General features: G+C 33.9%; 1 protein-coding gene across 1 annotated transcript; it reads left to right on the top strand.

Moving 5' to 3' along the window:
* The first annotated feature begins 13,519 nt into the window (after window positions 1-13,519).
* LOC107261855 lies at window positions 13,520-14,882 on the top strand. Its single transcript, XM_015723929.2, has 2 exons — window positions 13,520-14,326; window positions 14,607-14,882. The coding sequence occupies exons 1-2, from the start codon at window positions 13,520-13,522 to the stop codon at window positions 14,880-14,882; spliced, it is 1,083 nt and encodes a 360-aa protein (XP_015579415.2).
* Window positions 14,883-20,483: the final 5,601 nt, after the last annotated feature.

The raw sequence follows: 20,483 nt of genomic DNA, 5'->3' as shown, positions 1-20,483 counted from the left end.
GGGCTTGTTTTGTTCCACCTTGTCTTGATCCAACGAAGGAAAGTTAGCGCTAGTGATGGAAGCTAAATCTGTCTTTCTACTTAGCGCATCAACCACTAAGTTTGCCTTTCCCGGCTTGTACTCCTTCGTAAAATCGGACTCCGCAAGGGATGCTTGCCATCTTACTTGCTTCGGAGTTAGTTTCTTTTGCTTGAGTACCGATGGTTCATATGGAGCTTTAGATGGCCTAGTGTGGCTAGCATCCAACAACTCTTTTGGTTGCCTCCGCAACTCTTCTAACTCAGGGGGTGCCATGCTATAAGCGACTGCTGCATGCGGTTTTGTACCTTCTACCAGCTCAATCTCATGGTCCACCTCTCTCTTCGCTGGGAGCTTCTTCAGTAACTCCGCAGGCATTACGTCCTTGAACTCTTTTAAGACCCTTCTTATCTATTTTAGCACTTCATCTTATAGCAAGATTGCCACTTCTTCCTTTAGTGCCGCAAGGAATATGGGTTGAGCCTCTTCTACCCCTTCCACCTCCCTGGATAGCTACCTTCTTGCAGAGGATAAGCTCTTCCTCGATTGCCAACAACCTAGCAACCATTCCATCGAGCGTTTTCCTTAACATCACAACCTCGGCAAGGAGAGTTTTCTCCATGGTCTTGGCTTGTTCTTGACACTTGGACATCCCTTCATTTAAGGCCGCTTGCATCTCCTCTTGAAGCTCTTCTCTCCCATTCTCGAGCTCCTTGATGCGTTGCTCTAAATCCCCAAACATATCTTATCCCTTGGCCACGATTAGCTCTATCTTGGCTACCCTGGCATCCATGTCAGACACAAGATCCCTCGACCTTCCTCTCTTCTTCTTGGGTGGCTTGGACGCTTCTGGTTGGTCCTTCCCAGACTCATTGTGAGTTGGCACCTTCTCGGTAACTTTGGTAGCCTCATTTGCTCCCGATGTCTTTGCCATTTCAAGGATCGTGCTTAGCTTGCTTTGATACCAACTGTCACGGGCTTGCTCTTTTCTACCAACGAACCGTGTAGCACTAGCTACTTTCTCACACAGATAAGTAAGCTAGTCGGCCTTACTCTTTGAATGCTAGGTAAAATGCTAGCTAGGATGGCAAGAAGAACAAACGAGAACTTAAGAAAGTTTAGAGAGCTCCTGGAGAGAGAAATTGTTTGCTCTTCTATTGAACTTTTACTTGTTTAAGCTTGATTTGCTTCATGATTACAGATGAAATCTCTAAGCTATATATAGGCTTCCACCTCCTCAATGGATGGTGAGGATATATTTGATCTAATGGCTAAGATTAAGTATCTAGAATGTTTTACATAATTTCATACTTATCTACATATTCTACATGCTTCTAGATTATTCTAGAATGTTCCAGATGCTTCCAGATTCTTCCAGATGATTTTAGAATGTTCTAGAATCCTCCCTTGCTTTCTAGCGAACTCTGGAGGCTTCTTGGGCCTTTGAACCTTCATGTGAGAAGGGGAAACTTGCGGGCTGTGATACCGGTCATGGGCCCATAGATTGAGTCGTGATTCTTTTAGAGTTTAGGATAGGAGTAGCTATTCCATGATGTGATTGAACATGTTTATTTTATTAATTTGATTTTTAGTTAGCTCTATGAGTTGTGCTTATTTTATATTTTCTTTCTTGGCCAGCTTGATTGCATGTTTATAGGTATATTAACCAACAAGAGTTAGTGAAATTTACCAGCTTAAGACTCATAGGACTTAGATCACTTGACCACAAGAGTAGGCGAGTTCTTCGGGGTAAAATAATTATTAAGGAGCTTAATGAGTTTTGATTAACTTTTTAATCACAAAAGTAGGTTAAACTTTATCTTAACATGCTTAATTAAGCTCGAGAGAGTCTTTAGATAATTTAGAACAATTACCCTTAACTAAAGTCATAGTATTTAATAATCTAGGTGTTCATTATTAGATTGGAACAGTGAAACTAAGCCTAAACTCTAAGTTTTAATTATTTGATTTTCTTACAGCTTTAATTGTTTAGATTTATATTTTATTTGTTTAATCATCTTTATTTAATTTGCTAGCTAAGGTTATAAATAGGAATATTAGTACTCAATTTACAATCTTCGAGAGAACGATAACTCTTTATAGTACAATTTACGATCCGTGCACTTGTGAGTTTAAAACACAACAGGTTCAAATGTGATAAAACATATATTTCAAGCAAAAGCTACGGTAACTTAAACCAAAACTAAAACATATGTGAAATCATTGAATTATCATGCAAAGGTTAATTAATATACATAAATAATAGAAAATAAAGAGAATTTGATAAGCCCTAATCATACTGGATATTAAATAAAGATTGTGAGATTCATCAAATAAGAAAACTTTCCAAAAATCATGTTTTCATGGAACGATAGTTTTAATTCCCTTTGTCCTAAACATGGCAAATCATCAAATTACTCATCCTAATATAAAAATTTAATCAATTAAGGCATATGTTATTTGATTCAAACTCCTAAACATGTAAATCTATTAAAAGTTAAGATTTAAATAAACATTAGATCTAGATCTAAATGCCAAAACCATATGAACAGATTATAAACATGCCATTAAAATACAAACAAAATCATAAAAGAAGCTGATGGATAATTGAGTTTTAGGAACATCAGGTTGTTGCAGTATTGTTAGATCCTTGAATCTCAAGAGTAGAGGAAAAGATTGATCCAAAGATTGGGTAGTGATCCAAAGTGTTTAATGAGTAAGTGTTTGCTTTTTGAAATCACAGTACGTCCACTAAAGCTTACCTATTGTTCTATTTGCTAAAAATTGCCAACCCCCTAGCCTAGGGTTTCATTTTCGATTTAGAGAGAAGGTGGGGGAAACACTAAAGGCCATGATGATCATCCATTTTAGTTATCGATAATTTTCAAAAATTATTGATAATTAAAGGGATTTATCAAAATCCTTTCAATCGATAAATATAGGCCTTTTTAAAATAATTAGGATAATTATGATAAATATTCATTTAATAGAAAAATCACAAAGGTAGATAATTATCAATAAAATTCTTCTGAAAAATTGATTTTCACAATTATATACGTTTAAAATCAAGAAATACCGAAAAATAACATGAGAAATCGAGTTTTGGCAAAATGACACTATATAGAGCCGGCTGGCTCTATACAGATCCGATTGGCTGTATGTAGAGTCGATTGGCTCTGATGGTTCGAAAGTTTTCAAAAATTTACATTTTAGTCCCCGAGCTTGGCTATTTGACTGATTTTGACCCAATCTTGATTATTCTAGTCAATTTAGTCCAATTTATATTATTTTGATTTTGAAAAATAACATTTTGGCTTAATTACTTGTAAACTTAATTAGGATCTTGACTTCCTTAACTCCATGAGACTCGGGAGGAACAACAACTTTCATCATTGGGACTTCTATAATTCCCTTGATATCTAGATTTGAAAAACGGGTGCTTACACTACTCAAAAGTCCCTCTCAATTTGTTCAAAGCTTTCCACTTAGCTCTATAGCATGTCGCCAAGCTTACCATGACATTATATTTCAATTTAATATCATCCTTCAAAACACTAGCTCTATAGTTTATATTCTTTTTAAAAACACCCAAGTAGTCATTTGATAGGCACTCTGTAATCACTTGTTTTTTGTTAGGATCCCTAACATAGATATCTTCTCTATAGTATGCTTTCAGTTGAAATGTGTCTTCAGTTTGCAGTTTTAATGCATACAATCTTCATATATAACTAGGTGCATAATAGTCAAACAACTTGCCACTACCAGACTTGACCTTATTAATATTGTGACCAATCACAATAGCCTACTTTTAATTACCTTGCACTCCTCATAATCTTTAAACCTCATCCTAATCTCTAGTTGCAACTGTTTGTGGTCACAATTAGGTGCATAAATATTAGTTTTAACCTTTTTTCTTCTTCTTGGAGACACATCACCTTTCTCACTTAAATATGGTGTTTCCATAAAGTCATTTGAATTTGCATATTCATTGATATATTTAGATTCTTATTTCTTAGGTCCAAGAGTTGACTCATCAACATTAAACATATTAGGTATAACTAGCGTAGGTATTTCGCTTGCATTTTTCTAAGTTGCACAATTCTTAGTATTCTTCCAGTTAGCAAGAGGATCACTAGCTAGCTCAAATAAATCATCCTCCATATCTCTATGCAATCTTGTCCATCTCAGATTTCTCTTTGCCTCTAAGTGTTTTCATCTTTAGAATTAAATTATGACTCATACATACTATCTCCAATATCACTCACTTTTATAGGATCATAGTTAGGATCTTCACGGCTCTCCAAATCAACCATACTAGTTACAATATCAATCATATTGCCTTTGATCTTAGAAACTGTTGCAGCACTATCAATAGGTTCATCCCAACATTACCATCCACATGAATAGCAAGTTCTAAATTCCCTTCCCTAACATTCTCATCCATAAGATTTCCATCCCCACCATTCTCATATACAGGGTAGTTATCTCTAGCAAACTCAACTATTAAATATGCTTCAACATATACATTAATAACTTTATCCTTTATGCAGTCTAACATCAAAAAGACTCCTTGATTATCATGAAAAATCATAGCTTTCCATCATTAAGGTTCCTGAAAGCTATTTTATGTACCCTTTTCATAACCTAGTGCTTTTAAATCAACTACTACTTTAAGGTATCCAGTCCTATCTAGGTCATAGTTATCAAATGCAGCTATTTCACCACCTACAAACAAAACCCCCTTTTCGTCATTTAAAAAGACCTACCATGGTACACCAGTGTTGTGTATAAATGTATAAGACTATAAAAAAATCTTGTACTCATTATTTAACTAAATACACCATTTTCACAGTAAAATAATAATAAAACCCTAACTGACACTTATACTTTAATAAAATATCCATAACAAAATTATTAAATGAATTAAATAACATTTTCGCAACAATTTGATTTATGGGTACCTCTCCATTTTTATCGTCAATTCGTCGAACGCCAGCAAACTTCTCCTCCACGAATCGAATGACCAGCTTCTAATTTGGAACCACAAGAGACCTTTTCCCACAAACAGATATAATTTGTCTTAGAAATTCTATTCTATACTCTATAAAGTTACAAACTTAGGGTTTCTTTCAATTTATTTTAGGAAAAATGGTGTATTTAGTTTCTTCAAAGCACATTGTTTTGGATAAATGCACACCTGAAAAATTAATTTGATGACCTATCTTTTCTTCTATATAAAAGTCAACTCTAGTGCCACATATGCATACTTAAGCCGGAATATTACTAAAACCACATCAGAATCCAAAAATAGAAAACCATTTTTAAGATTGGTAATTGTTGTAAAAACACTAATAGAATTAGGTAACTTTAAAAAAGACGCTGAAAGTTCAAGGATTAATAGGTCATTAGGCTAAAAATTATACAACTTAAATTTACAATAAGATAAAGTAATACGAATCAATTTCATCTATATATATTTTAATATAATAATTAGTTCAATATATAAAAAATTAAACATTTGAAGTAATTCACTTGCATTAATTTGATTAATAAAATATTATTTATTACTATCACATAAATTGATAAATCAATAGAATAAAATTGAAAATATTTTACTTTTTCATTTCTATTGTTAATTTTTATAAAAACTTATATTGAACTATTTAAAATTCCTCATACATATATAATCTAATATTATAATTGCCAACAACCGTTTTTCGAATCTAGATAACGAGTAAATTATGAAAAATCCTATGATAAAAGTTATAATCTTTCTCAAGTCTCAGAAGATTGAGGATGGATTAATCCATATTAAGGTTGAGAATAATTGAACCAAAATTACTATTCTATAATCAATTTAGACCTAATTGGCAAAAAAATTAAGTTTGAGGGATAAAACAATAGTTTTTATAAGTTTAAGGACTAAATCATTAAGATTTTCAAAACCTTTTACCTTTAAAGCTAATAGGCTCTGTATGGCTTAGCATAGAGTCGACTCTACACAGAGCCAATTGGTTAATTTTCAAAATCTGATGCCATTTTTAGAGTATTTTTAACCTAAAATGCCAAAATTAGTAAAAAGAGAAGTTTCTAAAAGATATTTGTGATAATTATTGAAATTTTTAAATATATTTAGTGATAACTATTTGAATTTTAAAAATTTTATTGGACACTAATCTGATAAATGAAAAGATAATTGATTAATTTTTAATTTAAATAATTAAATATTTATCTGCTCTTCTAGGGTTTTCCAACCCTACTACTATAAATAGAATATGATAGCCTAGATCTAGGATTAGCTACATTTATTAAGCACAGATTATTAGCAAGCTAGGTGATTTGATAAACATTTAAGAAAGGCAGAGTGAGTTTTAGGGAACAAAAAACAAGCCACTAAGTAAGAAGGGAGATTTGGAAACTTTGTTTCTTGAACGACAAAAGATTTTCCAAACCCAAAGCAACACTGGATTCTCAACCCATCTTTGACTTCACCACCTCATCATCTCTAGAGACTCGTAGATCGGCATTCAACAGTGACAGCCTGAGGGTTCCCTAAATCCAGTATCATCAATATTTCCATCTTCACAAACTAGTTTTTTTTTTTTTTTTTTATGTTTTAGAAACATGTTTAAGATTGTTTTTTTTTATAGTTATTTTGTATGATTCATATGATTTACATTATTAAATTAGGTTGTTCTTGAATTAACATGTTTTTTATTTGATTAGGTCTTGAATCTAATAATAATGACTTATTTTGGGAATTGAATATGATAATATGTCATGAGTTAGTTTCTAAATTTGATAATTAGAAGAATTAGAGTTATATGATTTGTATCCTTTTATGAATGATTATGTAATTATATAAGAGTTTTAGGGTCATATATTTTCTATGTAAGATGCTTTAGTCTGCTAATTTTATTTTCTTTGTGTTTATGTTATTTTTCATGCGTTTTAATTTGTTTAATTTATTTTCCATACTATTATTTCATTACTTTGTGTTTCTGACAATTTTTTGTTGTGCATGTAAAAATAGCTTTAGGGCTTGAAAATCCCAACAGAAGTCGCAAAATCAGCCAAATCAAGCCTACAACTGTTCAGCTCTATGTCCTCAGCCGATCAGCTCTTCAACCATTTTATGCCTTATTTAGATTTTTTATGTATTTCAGTCTATTTTGTGTACTGTAATTTAGTTTTAAGTGTTCTTATTTTATTTTCTTTTAGTTATAGGAGAATTGTAATAACTAGATTTACTTTTCTGTTCTATATTTGATGGATTCAAATACTTATTATATGATTACCTAATTAAAACTGGATATATAAATTTTAGGTTAGAATTGGACCTTAACATGAAAAAGTAGTCCATTAGATTAAAGAATGATAAGTGAGCTTAAAATTAAAATCTATATAAAGTTAATAATTTTTGTCATGCTTTAATTAAATCAATTAGGTTACATTAAATCTAAGATCATTCAACCAGACCTCAGCATAAAATAAAAAATTAAATTCATAATTTATAATTGAGCTACTAAGATGATTGATTATTGAATTAGCATCAACTTTTTTGATTTGGAGATAGCATAAATTTCAACTATGGTAGTGGATGAACTTTCGTAACGATAAGCATTCAATTAATTCTGCAATTGACGCATATCCATTTCATCGGTGAACATATTTATAATCATCTTATCCTGCACTTTTCTTTCTACAAATTTTATTTTTGGAAAAAAAGAAAAAGCTTTCAGCATTTACGGTATTTTCAGCATTTATGGTATTTGACTTTTGAGCAAAACCCACTAGAAAAAAGAAAACATCAACCATTGGACTGAGGACGAGACTATTCTATGTTGCATATTTTATGATATGTTTATAATTTCTATTTTTAATTTAAAATTAAAATAGATTTTTATTAAAATTTAAATTTTTTAAGAAATATAAATATTTTATTAAAAAATAATATATATTTTAATTATAAAAAATAAAAGATTAACTATAATAATAAAAAATATATAATAAAAAGATAATTTATTTTATTAAACGCCCGGTTTATATTTGATCACTTTGTAAGGTTAGAAATTGACTCTAGAGATATCCTTAAACGAATGTAATTAGATAAAAATCAAAATAAGTCTCTTTCTCATTCTCACATTCGATAGATGATGATCTAATACCATAAAGACATTTAAGACTCCATTGAATTAAGATTTGTAAATCTTCAATATAAAAAGGATAAAAAAACCATAACATAATTTATGATTACATATATCAATTTTATTATTTAATAAATATAAACATAAAAAATAAATAGTAAAAATTTCAGTTGAATAGAAATAAAGAAAAAAGGGATAAAAAATAAAAAAAAAGGGAAAAAAAAAGAGATAAAAGGATGAGGGCCGCTGCCAACGACAAAAGCCGTTGGCAACGGGGCTAAATCTTAAAGAAGGTTTATGTTTTCTTTTGAGAGAGAGAGAAGAGGTGTTTCCACTCTAAATTGTATAATTATAGAAAATTAATCGCTTATTTGTGCATTGCATGACCGTTATTATTATTTTAATTATTAAAATAAGTTAATAGATACAATTTAATAAAAATTTTAATATTTAATGTTAATTTATAATATTTTAAAAAATAATAGTAAACTAACTGTTTTTAAATATTTTTCTTAATTTTTTAAAATTTTATTAATGTAATAATATAAAAATTATCTTAAGAATATGAATTAATTAATTTTAATATTTATATAAATTAATACTATCAAAATAATTAGCATTACTTTCTTAAAATAAGAAGTTATTATATAATTAAAAAATTAATTTATAATTGAATAAGTTAATATGTTATTTTCTAGAATTAGAATTGTTATCTAATTAGAAAGCTAATTTATTATTTAATATAATATTAAAATATAATTAACATACTATTTTTTAAGATAAAATTAGTATCATTATCTGATTAGAAAATTATTTATTAGTTAATACAATATTAAAATATAATAAATATGTTATTTTTTAAAATTAGAGTAGCTTATTATTTAATATATTAATAAAAAATTATAAAATTATACATAAACTTTAATCTCATGTATTAGAATTAGAGCTAGTATTTAATTAGAAATATAACTTATTAATTAATAAATTAATAAAAATACTATAAAATTATACGTAAGTTTAAATTTCATGTGTTAGAATTAGAGTCCATATTTAATTAGGAATGTAACTTCTTAATTAATAAATTAATAAAAAATTATAGAATTACGCATAAGCTTGAATCTCATGTGTTAGAATTAGAGTCAATATTTAATTAAAAATGTAACTTATAAATTAATAAATTAATTAAAAAATATAAAATTACACATAAATTTGAATTCCATGTGTCAAAAATAAGTACACATATCAAAATAAAAATTCTATATGTCAAAATTTAAGCACACACATAAAAAAAAATTTAAATATCAAAAATTTATTTATATATATATAGTGAATCTTGAATATGAGAAAATTTTAATATGACACATTAGTCTTAATCGATAATGTGGTTGTGAAATTCGCTCTCTACAGGAGTGGTGAAGTGAAATAAAAAATCAAATCTACATTCAAACAATTGTGCTCCTCAAAAAATACTTATGAAGTTGATATGCGGTTTAGAGCCACTGAGTGGAATGTTTTTTTTCGTAAATTTATAATGAACTACTCCATCAACGTGATTGATAATTGTTATTATATATAATTTTTAATATTTAACATTTATTTTTTATATTAAAATATACTTATTAATATTTATTAATAAAATATCATATATTCTTTTTGAAAAATAAAAATACTAAGCAACGAGTAAGGAATCACAATTACAAATCGTAAAAGCCTTTTCTTGGCAATTACGGTATTTCACTTTTAAGCAAGACTAACTAGCAAAAACAAAGCCTTGACCATTATTAGAGACACCTTGATTCTATACTAAGGCACGAATAAGGAGTAACCTGATTTTTTAAGTGCTCGAGTAAGTCTTAGATTGAATGTGGACTGAAACTAGACTAATGCACCAATTTTTATGAGTTTCCAACTAGTTTTCATGAAAATATAGAATATGTCAATTTCTATTGCTTATTACTAACAGAATAACAATGACATCTAGAAATGGATTAACGATGGAATAGTGACAGCATTTAACAATGGATTCAAAGGGTCGCTGGAATTAAATTTGTTGTTAGCTTTAATGATGAATTAAGGATGTTTTTGAGGTAAATTGCTATTGTCCAAAATAATTAATAATAATTTTTTCTAATGTTAACTATGAATAAGGAGAGCAAATATAGACAGATAAAATGATGTTTTTTCTTAAATTTTCTTTCCAATTCAAATTAAACCTTTCAAAATAAAAGGTATTCAAGAATTAGGCCCAAAAATGAGATCTAGCTGCCTGGCCTAATACAAATGAGATGTGATCCACAAAACTTGAAAGCCCATGAGCAAACTAAACTTTAAGAAAGATGGATGGACAAGTAATGCATATATTGTCCGTAATAAGCAAGGGAATTTTACCGGATTACCCGAAAACGCGATGAGATTTTCTTTTTACTATTTTTTCAAAAAATTTCTTATGATATTTTTTTATTTATTTATATGGTTTTTTTAGAACTGCATTATAGTGTTCTTTTGATATATTATTGGTATATTTTAGTATATTTTTATTACCATTAAATATACTTTTAAATTTTATTTTAATTATATTTTTATATATTTTAAACTGTAGTTGGTATATTATGGTATATTTTTGAAACACACATATATATGTCATCAAAACAGTATATGTAATATCATTTAATTTACGAATACTAAACATAAAGATATAAAACAAAAATGACAAATCTACCTCATTTGGCTGATTTCATTGTAATACAAGTTAAAATCATATAATATTAGTATTTTATAGGTATAATTTTAATAATTTTTTCGGACGAAATTCTAAAAAGTAAATTTATAATAATATAAATTAAAATAAATAAATTTTTGATATCTTTTGAGTAGACTTTTAATATTTTTTTGATAAAAAAAAATAGAAAGATCTAAAATAAAAACTGAATTCATAATGATACAAATTAAAAATTATATTCTTTCGGTATCTTATAAGTATATTTTTTAATATCTTTTTCTTTCGATAATTTTTAAATATATTTTATTATTCTTTTAACAAAATTATAAAAAATAAAAAAGACATAAAATAACATTAAAATTACAATAATATAATTTTTTTTAAAAATTATCCTTCGGGTATCTTGTAGATGTACTTTTTATCTCTCTTTTCTAATAAAATTCTGAAAAAAAAAACTATATAAATAAAAAATATTGAAAAAGAAACTGTGAGCGGCGGTTTTGGACGCGCACTCAAATGTCTTTAGCAATTACGGCAGTGCTTTTCAACCTAATCGAATCACGCTAACTAGTAATAAAGACTAGCGCGGAGATAGGAATCGCCACCTGGATAATTCACCGAGACACTTTTACTAATGCGCGATATTTCTCGATCCCACAAGGAAGCTTACTGTCACAGCCCGCCTCATCTTAGGCAAGGAAGGCTGTCCATGGGCAGAAATATGCCCAATATATGCCCAGCCCGAAAGTTGCAGCCTAGCCCAAGTTGGTTGCCTAAGGAAATCAAGGAAAGGATCTAGAGATTGCTGGAAAATGCAAGGCTTTGTGCAAGCCAAGGAGCAGCCTAGAAGCTTCCCTTGTTTGTACATAGAGTAGCTTCCAAAGGAAGCCTTGTATATATGTAACTTGTAGAGAATTCTAGAAGGATGAATTCTGGCCACAAGTTAAGGAGGTGGGAAACCTATAAATACCCCCTCCATCTATCATTTGTAACATACAATAGGAAGGTTGTAAACTTAATAAAGCTCTCCATATTTTCAAAGCTCAAGTGCTCTCAATTCTCTACCCTACCCAAGTTCCGAAACCCTGCTGCCTACTTTACTCACCTACAATCTCTCCCAATTCTCATCTAGGCTTACTTAGTTCGACTTTGTCAAGCAAGTTAACTAAGTGCCTCGCGACTTGGCTAACGTCTAAGCCCAAGTTTCGTGACAGGTGGTATCAGAGCAATAGTTTTAATCCTAGGTACCGCTGGTGGAAGTGATTCGAGTGATGGCAAGCGAGGAAGGAATTGTGGCTGCTGCGGTGGAAAAGCAACGCGCTGAGCAGACCTGCAGGCGTGAGGAACAACGATCACAACTTAGACGGGGCAAATCCAAGGCTCCAGCAAGCGAGCCTGTCGAGTCTTGAGTTGCTAGCCTTGAGAAAGATTTGGCTAGCGTGACTTCGACTATTGGCCAGCTTAGTGATCAGGTTGACAACCTTATTCACGAAAATATGGAGATCACAAGGGCTGCCAAGGCCATGATCGAAGATCTTGGCAGAGCCTTTCGGGGAGAACTATGCTCCCTTAGGGAGGAGTTCCCCGACCGGCAAAAGTCCCTACGGGATGAGCTGAAAAAGCTTCATAGGGAGATAGATGATCTTCATCGAGGTAGTCCACCCTCGACAAGCACAACTGCCACTACTAGTTCTGCTGCCCCGCACGGTTTGAAAGTCCTTAAGCCTGCCATGTACAATGGCACACGCAACGCCACTATGGTGGAAAACTTCTTATTCGAGCTTGATCAATTCTACGAGGCGATGAACGTTACGGATGACTTCTCAAAAATTAGCAACGCTGCCATCTTCTTAAGGGATTCCGCCCAACTCTGGTGGAGAAGGAAACATTCCGCTAGGGAGAAGGGGCTTTGCATAATCAACACGTGGGAACAGTTCAAGTCCAAGCTCTGCAAGCAATTTGTGCCTCACAACGCCAACGATGAGGTACGAAGCAGGCTGCGTAGGCTAAGGCAAACCGGGAGCATTGCTAAATATGTCAAGGAGTTCACGACTCTCATGCTAGAGATTCCAGACCTAACCGACGATCAGCTCCTCTTTGATTTCAAGGACGGGTTGAAAGATTGGGTGAAAATGGAGCTCGAGCGACGCGGAGTGCAGACCCTTGATGAATCAATTGCCGCAGTGGAGAACCTCAAGGACTACTCTACTCAAGATAAGGGCAAGAAGCCTAGCTCTTCCAAGAATGGGGGAGGCCAAAAGAGGGACTTCAACAAAGGCAAGGAGAGTAGTTACCAGAAGTCTTCTGGCGGTAACTCGAAGCACGGCAAAGGCTCGACGCACAAGGAGAAACCTGCTGCCTCTAAGCCACCCAAGCCCTGCTTCATTTGCGACGAACCACACAGGGTGAGGGACTACCCAAATCGAAAGGCGATGAATGCCATCATGGCAGAATTCAACAAAGATAACTGCCAAGGAGAACCCTAAGCTGGCATAGGTTCTCTACAGCACTTAGGTGCACTGTCGAAGCTCATTTCTCGCTCGTCTCCAAGGAGAGAGGCCTGCTTTACGTCGACGCTTTCATTGAGGGCAAAGCTGTTTGCCCCATGCTTAATACGGGTGCTACGCATAATTTCATGGACGTGCACGAGGCGAAGCGCCTAGGCCTGAAGCTATCCAAAGGAGTCAGCACGATTAAGGCTGTCAATTCAGAGGCAAAGCCTGTGCATGGCATTGCGGAAAATGTGAAGGTGCAAGTTGGTGATTGGCAAGTTATGCTAGACTTTACTATTGTGCCTATGGATGATTTTAAAACTGTCTTTGGTCTAGCATTTTTCTACAAAGCCTATGCCATTCCGGTCCCTTCCATTAGCTCTCTAGTGATCCTCGATGCTTCGAAGCTTCGAGTGATCCCCTTGAAGAGCATGGCGAGATCCAAACCTGCTGTGATTTCTGCCTTGCAATTCAAGCGGGGTCTCAAGAACGGGGAGTGCTATGTCACAACCATGAGGGAGCTCAATGATGAGGACGATATTGAGCAATCTGCCCTGCAATTGCCACAATCCATCGAAGCTGTCCTTGACAAATACAAGGACGTGATGCCCCCGAAGCTGCCGCAAAAGTTGTCACCAAAGCGAGATCTAGATCACCACATCGAGCTCGAGCCTGGTGCAAAGCCTCCTACCATCGCACCCTACCGCATGGCACCTCCGGAGCTAGCTGAGTTGAGGAAGCAGCTCCAAGACCTTTTTGAGTCGGGCTATATCCAGCCATCGAAGGCCCCATACGGTGCACCAGTCCTTAAGGACGGTTCGCTACGGATGTGGATTGACTATCGGGCTTTAAACAAGATTACCATCAAGAACAAGTATCTAATCCCTTTGATTGCCGACTTGTTTCGATCAATTGGGGAAGGCTCGATATTTCTCAAAGCTGGATTTGCGGTCTGGTTATTACCAAGTCCGCATCGCACTTGGTGACGTGTCGAAGACAGCATGCGTGACACGATATGAAGCTTTTAAGTTCTTGGTCATGCCTTTCGGCCTCACTAATGCCCCTGCCACATTCTCCACACTCATGAACAAGGTACTCCATCCCTTTCTTGATAAGTTCATGGTTGTTTATTTGGATGACATTGTTGTATACAGCAACAGTCTTGAGGAGCATGTACAACACCTTAAGCAAGTCTTCTAAGTGCTCCGCGAACACGAGCTGTACGTGTAGCACGAGAAATGCTCATTCGCAAGAGAAGAAGTGGAGTTCCTTGGCCATCGAATCAAGGATGGCAGGTTAATGATGGATCCAGCAAAAGTTAAAGCCATCCAAGAATGGCAACCTCCTTCCAAGGTGCCCGAATTGCGATCTTTTCTTGGGCTGGTGAACTATTATCGGCGGTTCATCAAAGGCTATTCAGCTATCACTGCCCCATTGATGGAACTACTCAAGAAGAATAAGGCATGGAATTGGGTGAGGAATGCCAAGCTGCATTCGAAGCCTTGAAAGATGCCGTGTCAATGGAGCCAGTCATGATGCTGCCTGACTACGAAAAACCATTTGAGGTGCAAACGGATGCCTCAGACTATGCTATTGGAGGCGTCCTCATACAAGATAGGCACCCTATCGCCTATGAAAGTCGCAAGCTTAATGAAACGGAAAGGCGGTACACTGTCCAGGAGAAGGAAATGACCGTTATCGTCCACTGCTTGCGCACATGGAGACACTACTTGCTCGGCAGCAAGTTCACTATTTTGACGGATAATGTAGCAACAAGCTACTTCCAGACTCAAAAGAAGTTGAATCCTAAACAAGCACGCTGGCAAGATTTCTTGGCCGAATTCGACTACAAGCTTGAATATAAGCCGGGCAAAGCTAAAGTTGTCGCTGATGCGTTGAGTAGAAAGGCAGAGTTGGCTTCCATTACTGCTAGCACGCCGAAGAGTGACTTCCTTAGTCGCATCAAGGAAGGAATGCAGCAAGACACTTTGGCCAAGAGCATCATCAAGCTGGCGATCGAGGGAAAAACTCAACGATTTTGGGAGAAAAATGGCCTTCTCCTCACTATTGGCAATCGAGTCTACGTGCCGAAGTGGGGAAACCTGCAAAGAGAAATCTTGAAGGAGTGCCATGACTCCTTGTGGGCTGGACATCACGGAATGACTCGCACACTTGCGTTAGTCCAGTAAAACTACTACTGGCCGCAACTTAAGGACGATGTGGAGGCCTATGTTCGGACCTGCCTTGTATGCCAACAAGACAAGGTGGAACAATAACAGCCTGCTGGCCTACTCGAACCTCTTCCCGTCACTGAAAGACCGTGGGAGAGTGTCTCGATGGACTTTATTGTAGCCCTGCTGAAATCCGAAGGGTTCAAAAGTATCATGGTTGTCGTGGATAGATTTAGCAAGTATGCTACTTTTATCCCTGCCCCGGCGGACTGCAAGGTAGACGAGGCAGCTCGCCTCTTCTTCAAGAATGTTGTGAAGCTGTGGGGCTTACCGAGTAATATAATCAGCGATAGAGACCCTCGGTTTACCGATAAGTTTTAGCGAGAGTTGTTCAAGTTGTTGGGCACAGACCTCAACTTCTCCACAAGCTTTCATCCGCAAAGCGACGGCCAAACTAAAAGGATTAATGCTTTGCTGGAACTCTACCTAAGGCACTATGTTAGTGCTCATCAGCGAGATTGGGCAAAACTGCTTGACGTAGCCCAATTCTCGTACAACCTCCAAAGGAGTGAGTCCACGGGTAAGAGTCCCTTCGAAGTCATTATGGGACAGCAACCGTTGACGCCAAATGCCATTGCTGCTGGCTATGGATGAGCCAACCCTTCCGCCTATAAGTTTGCAAGGGAATGGCACGAAGAGGCGGACATAACGAGGGCATGCCTCGATAAAGCAGCGAAGCGCATGAAGAAGTGGGCTGACGTGAAGAGATGCCCCAAGGAATACATCGCTGGCAACTTGGTGATGGTGAAGCTGCTGCCTAATCAGTTCAAGTCCCTCCGCAAAGTACACAAAGGCTTGGTAAGGCGATATGAAGGCCCGTTCCCAGTCGTAAAACGCGTTGTCGCTGCTGCTTACCAGCTCCAACTACCCTCGAGACTAAAAATTCATAATGTCTTCCATGTGAGTATGCGCAAGCCAGACCACGAAGATAAAGAAGACCCCAGCCGTGGCGAATCTAGAAGAGCTCCAACAGCCTTGTCACTGAGTTCGACAAGGAGATTGGATGCATCCTTGCGGACAGAGTGATAAGAAGAAGAGGAGTTCCCAACTACACCGAATACTTGGTGAAGTAGAAAAATTTACCCGACACCGAGGTTACGTAGGAACGTAAAGATTTGCTATGGCAATTCCCCGAGCATATCCAAAATTACAAAGCTCAAAGCACGACGAGGACGTCGCGAGATTGAGTGGGGGAGGGTGTCACAGCCCGCCTCATCTTGGGCAAGGAAGGCTGTCCATGGGCAGAAATATGCCCAATATATGCCTAGCCCGAAAGTTGCAGCCTAGCCCAAGTTGGTTGCCTAAGGAAATCAAGGGAAGGATCTAGAGATTGCTGGAAAATGCAAGGCTTTGTGCAAGCCAAGGAGCAGCCTAGAAGCTTCCCTTGTTTGTACATAGAGTAGCTTCCAAAGGAAGCCTTGTACATATGTAACTTGTAGAGAATTCTAGAAGGATGAATTCTAGCCACAAGTTAAGGAGGTGGGAAGCCTATAAATACCCACTCCATCCATCATTTGTAACATACAAGAGGAAGGTTGTAAACTTAATAAAGCTCTCCATATTTTCAAAGCTCAAGTGCTCTCAATTCTCTACCCTACCCAAGTTCCGAAACCCTACTGCCTACTTTGCTCACCTACAATCTCTCCCAATTCTCATATAGGCTTACTTAGTTCGACTTTGTCAAGCAAGTTAACTAAGTGTCGTGCGACTTGGCTAACCTCTAAGCCCAAGTCATTACGCTAGGAATCCATAGATGGATTTAGAAGTCAACTTCCCTATTTGTGTATCTTTGTCTTTAATTTTATTGTTTAACGTGTTATTTCCTATAAATGCAAATAATTATACTTCTACACATCAAGTACTACAGCATGTGAGATCTACCTAAGTATAGCCCGTTTTATTAAGTCTAGGGCTAGATTCAGGTGGACCTTACATGCTATGAATAACCTGTTAAACAATAAAATTAAAGACAAATATGCACAAATAAAGAAGTTGGCTTCTAGATCCATTTGTGGATTTGTGATGTAAGCTTCCTTATGGAATTGACATACATCACTCATTAGTAAAAGTGTCTTGGTTACCCGAGTGATGACTCTCATCTCCGCACTAGTCTTTGTGACTAGTTAGCGTATTTTCAATTAGGTTGAAAAGCGTTGCAGTGTCGTAGTTGCTAAAGGCACTTGGGTGCGTGCTCAAAACTGACGCCCATAGTTTCATTATTTTACAATTTTAAGTATGTATTCTTTTTCATGCAAAGAGAGGTATGTGGTTACAAATCATGACAGAAAATATATTTCACTATTAAAAAGTCTCGATTTGTAAAGATATAACAATCTTCACTCTGATCAGCCATCATTATATTTTGCTCATGTTTGATAACATGATTTTAAAGTTTAACAACAACTAATTCTATTATTTAATCATTAGATCACGGTTTAAGAAGTTATTGAACCGATGAGATTGATTTAGCGGTCAAACAATGAATTTTTGAGTTATTAATGTCTAAACTCATACTATCAAACACAAGAAATATGATAATGATGGTTGATCAGAATGAAGATGGCTAGATCTTTGCTAATCAATACTTTTAAACTGTACAATACTTTTTTTTGTCACGATTTTTAACCACATAACTCTTTTTGTCTAAACAAAATCATATAATGAAAGTTGTTAAATGGTGAAATCACATGGTACTTTTTATACTTATCATAAAAGAATACATGTTAGATACACATTAAAGAAAAAAAAGGCAAATATCTAGTATACTTTTGACTAAAACTGAATAAAATATATTTTAATTTTTAATTATATTTATATTTAAAAACTAACTATAAGAAATACTAACTTCCTTGAATATTAAAATTTTCAAATGAACAATTTGGCCAATAGTTACAAATATCTGCAAGTATTTTAAAAGCTAAAAAAGAATGTGAACAAAAACATTTACAAAATATTAAAAAAAAAATAGTAAAAGCTATATTTTTAATAAAACAAAATAGTATACATTAAATATATATTAGGTATTTTAAAAAAATTTCAAATAAAATAATATGCAAATTCAAAAAAAAAAGTCTAATAGTAAAAGGTATGTTTGCCAAATAATAGTATATGTTAGATATATTAAATTTTTTAGAATAAAACAGAATACAACTCAAAAAATATTCAACAGTAAAAAGTATATGCTTATTAAAGCACAATATATGTTAGGTATCTATACAGTATCTAAAATCAATTTCTTACTTTATATAGAATTGCATTTTATTCTCTTTATACGCCTTTTTCTCTCCGATTTTGTCTCTTTCTATTGCTATTTCTCTCTTTTCTTTTTTTCCTCCTTTGGCCATATTAGCTTCTCAAGCTCTAGCTGTAAGGTCTTTCTGAGTTGGCTAGCTCTCTTTCACCTTTTGTTTTGCTGGAAAAGACTTAGATTTAGCAAATCGGCGATGCAAAGATTCTATGTTTATTCCTATTTTGTTGCCATTGTCCCAGCCTCTTTTTCCAAATTCAACTCCATAAATAAACTCCTCACCTCCAAAATCCTTTAGGTGAGTTAGTTAAAAGAAATTTCAATCTAAGATTTAAAAGTTAGTCCATTCAACCGAAAAACCAATAAAGAGAATGAATATAAATAGTTAAAAGTTAAAAGTTAAAAGTTAAAAAAGGTAAAAATGAAATAAAATAACATAATCAATATTTTTTTAAACAACACTAGCTAAATTTGAAGAAAAGGTAACTAGAGAAATTTCCTCTTAAATACAAATCCAAACTAGACAAAATTCAACTTATTAGCTTGTATATCTTGTTATTATGCTTATAGCTAGCTAGTGAAATATAATATCTCTAATTTGATGTTTAATTTGTAATTTTTATACTTTTATTTATCATAAATATAAAAATATTTATTTTATATTATTTATTAAAATAAATTATAAATATTAGTAAAACATTATAATTCTTATAATAAATATTTTGTAATGAATCGATTAATAACTTATAATTTATAATTATTAAGTAGACTTAAATTCTATTAAATTCAAATAAGTTTATAAATTTAGTAAGAATTCGATTAATAACTTATAATTTATAATTATTAAGTAGACTTAAATTCTATTAAATTCAAATAAGTTTGATAAATTTAGTAAGAATTTGACTCAATTATAGACAAGTTAAACTCAAACTAGTTAAAAAGCTCAAATTTATTACAACCCTACATGTTTTATAGTTTAAAGCTTAAGGTTATGTTTAATTCAACATGATGAAACATGTAATAGAATTACAATTACATTACATGCTTTATTATTTTATATAATAGTATAAAAATATTTTATGTAATGTAATGACAAATTCATTAGTGTTCTCTGACTTGGTGAGTAGAATTTGGTGGGTGGGCTAGTAGGATTCTGGTGAGACCTCCTCCTTCAGCTCTTGTTTTTGTTAGAGATCTCGTTTTTTCTACTATCTTTCCTAATCCTCTATCTCTTTTCCATCCTCTCTTCTTTTCTTCCCCTCTTGTCTTCTTCATCTTCTATTCTCCTCTATTCCTCTTCCTCGTCATTTATGATCTCTCTTAATGTCTAACAAAGAGAAGAATTTGGATAGAATCATTTCAGGCATTAATAGGCTATCATGTTCTAACCCTGCCTTGGTCCTCCACACTAGCCAAGATGTGGCCTAGAAAATTAGAGGCATGGGAAGATTTTAACTAGTGAATATTTCAACAATGGTTTGGTACGGTTTATCATGCACAGGGTTTGGCGGGTGTCTTATCTACTACATATTAAAGCACTAGGCGGTAATGCTTCCTTTTTAGCTTTAGACAACTTAGGGAAAAAACATATAGTATTGGATGGAATCCCGTGGAATATTCAAGAGTTCT

Source organism: Ricinus communis, chromosome 6, assembly GCF_019578655.1.
Source record: "Ricinus communis isolate WT05 ecotype wild-type chromosome 6, ASM1957865v1, whole genome shotgun sequence".
Lineage (NCBI taxonomy): Eukaryota > Viridiplantae > Streptophyta > Magnoliopsida > Malpighiales > Euphorbiaceae > Ricinus > Ricinus communis.
This window is presented reverse-complemented; position numbering and strand designations above follow the sequence as displayed.